General features: G+C 38.1%; 1 protein-coding gene across 1 annotated transcript; it reads right to left on the bottom strand.

Annotated features, from left to right (window-relative positions):
* Positions 1-915: 915 nt before the first annotated feature.
* Positions 916-2,109, bottom strand: LOC110918965 (eukaryotic translation initiation factor 5A-like; the record flags this gene model as incomplete). The annotated part of the gene is made up of 4 exons (XM_022163240.2): positions 916-1,247; positions 1,657-1,731; positions 1,813-1,869; positions 1,954-2,109. Coding segments are annotated over 4 exons (390 nt in total), but the record flags the coding sequence as incomplete, so codon positions are not given.
* Positions 2,110-2,782: the final 673 nt, after the last annotated feature.

Here is a 2,782-nt window from a genome sequence, read left to right as displayed (position 1 = left end):
AATTATTATGTATTTTAAGAAGTAAATTCAATATGTCCAATACTCCTTATATTTCCACTTAGCTTCATGATATATATTCTTATAGTTTAGAACAAATAGAAATTGCATCAAAATAGTAGGTAAACAGTCAACAAGTTGTGTCGTTACCCCATCTTTGAATAGCAAAATCAAGTCTTTGAAAACTACAACCATAGATCTCGGAGTCATAACATTACTATACATGACCCTTTGGACTCGACTAAGCAGGTCCACAGCCTCTGGCGCAAGGAAACCAAAAGTGTCAAACGCAAATGGGATAAACACGTGTTGGTTGTCAATGCATGTTTTCTCGTGTTTGACCACTTTGTCCGAAGCAGCTTTTAAAGCAGTCTGACCCACCGAAAAAGCACTACCCTCTAAGCCCACAAAGGTGGAAACCCCTGTTAGATCCACACAAGCGTATTTTCCTCATGTCCATCCAAAGACCAAAATGTCGACTGGTCAAAATTCAATGTTAAACACAAAATTATTATAAAAAAAATTCAAATAGATTTAAAATTTTTATTAACATCAATGAAATTTGTTGAACAATCTTGAAAGCCTAAACCAAACATCTTTTTACGTTTAGCTAGCACCAACTCGGATTCAAATCAGTAATAATACAAATCAAGAAGGCTTGGTTAAGAATTTTCACTCGAACCATCTCATGTCTGACAAGTTTAGCTCGTTTTTTTTTTTTCAAAAAGAAAAAGTATATATTTATGAAGGTCGTAGCAGATAAAAAAATTGTTGGACCCGAAGATGTGAACGAGAAGGGATATAATATAGCTGGTCTTATTAACCAGGCGAGTTCACATTAGCACGAACTTGGCTAGAACATTATACGAGCCAACTAGTTCTTTAAGCTAAGTTCGAACGAGTTACAAACCACAGGTTAAATAAGCTTATTTAGTTTTGAATCAACAATCTTTCAACGTCTCGTAAACGTCACATTCTCAGCATACAAGCTAGAGGAATTCAAAGTACAGGAAACCAGTAAAATGCACCTGTTCAGAGCCCAAATGGACAAGTCATAACAGTGCAGAAAAAAATGATAGTATTACAACAGAAAAAAAGTATCTGCTTATATCACAACAGTTTTCTTTCAAATAAATTATAACAGAGAATTATTTAGGGCCAATGTCCTTGAGAGCACAGATCTGCTCCTCTCCCATGGCTGACATCACACTCACAACCAAATCTTTCCCCTCTGCAAATCCATCTTTTATCTGCACATTTAAGCATATATATAACGTTATTTTACTAATTTCGTGAAATAACGTTAAAAGCTGAGGACGGTTAATCATGCATCCACGGTGGCGTTGATAGCTGAAAGACAAAAGGGTACATGCACTAATCGGTCTTTGTCCCAATTGCTGAGTGTTATGTCCAAGGCTTGATGCAAAACTACTATCGAGCCGGGTGTCTCACTGGAAGCAGCCTCTCTATTCCTACGGGGTAGAGGTAAGGCTGTCTACATCTTACCCTCCTCAGACCCTACCTTTGCTTTGCTATTGGTGAGATTTACTGAGTATGATGATGATGATATTATAGGTATAGATACAAAAATTATTTAACATTACACAAGTTCAGAATTCATGTCATGATGACAACCAATGTAAAAAAAAAACAATATACCTGTGTGAGGAGAGTATCATCGGTCGGCAGTTTCAGGTCATCCTTGGTGTTACCGTTTTCGGTCAGCAAACTCACCTGATATAACTCATTAATTATCAAAACCAAACCCATGTTTAAAAAATTTACTTAATTAAGCGATAACAGAAAGAACCGTACAAATCCATCTTCGGAAATATCAATGAGCTGGTAGTCAGTGCGGCTAACATGAGGGACCTGCAAAATAGGGATAACTTGATTAAAGAAATCCACACAATAAGGAACAAAAACGGGAGCTTTACAGAAATTGTGATTACATACATCACAGTTATGGGAAGATGGGACGATATCTTCAAGCTTTTTTCCATTGAAGATGTCGATTGCGACAAAGTGACACTTGGCATGACCGTGCTTGCCAGTCTTAGAGGTGGAAACTTCTACAACCTGGTAAAAATATAAAGAAGTATCATGCGTGTGTCAATTTACAGGTAAACTCACCAAGACAAGATGGCAAGAGTTTTGAGATTGTAAATCAATGCACAAATTCATGATATAACTAAGAAAATATGAGTGTAACTGTAATGCCCATAAATTTAAAATCATTATTCTAGAAATAAAAAGAATAATAGTAATTATAAACCACTAGAAAACCCTAATTAAGACACCCAAGCATGTCAATCAAGCAAGTAGGTAGGCATGTCAATCAAGCCGGTAGGTAGGCACGTCAATCAAGCCGGTAGGTAGGCATGTCAATCAAGCAAGTAGGTAGGCATGTCAAGCAGGTAGGTAGGCATGTCAAGCAGGTAGGTAGGCATGTCAATCAAGCAGGTAGGTAGGCATGTCAAGCAGGTAGGTAGGCATGTCAAGCAGGTAGGTAGGCATGTCAATCAAGCAGGTAGGTAGGCATGTCAAGCAGGTAGGTAGGCATGTCAAGCAGGTAGGTAGGCATGTCAATCAAGCAGGTAGGTAGGCATGTCAAGCAGGTCGGTAGGCATGTCAAGCAGGTAGGTAGGCATGTCCCAATAATTAGTATAAATAGAGGACATTGGAACTTGATCTGGGAAGTTGAAACGACGCTCATAAGTTCTGTATACGTCGAGTTATAGTTAAATCAGTCCACAACACACACTAATTCACGAAGTGCTGCCAC

Source organism: Helianthus annuus, chromosome 16 (assembly GCF_002127325.2).
Source record: "Helianthus annuus cultivar XRQ/B chromosome 16, HanXRQr2.0-SUNRISE, whole genome shotgun sequence".
Taxonomy (NCBI): domain Eukaryota; kingdom Viridiplantae; phylum Streptophyta; class Magnoliopsida; order Asterales; family Asteraceae; genus Helianthus; species Helianthus annuus.
This window is presented reverse-complemented; position numbering and strand designations above follow the sequence as displayed.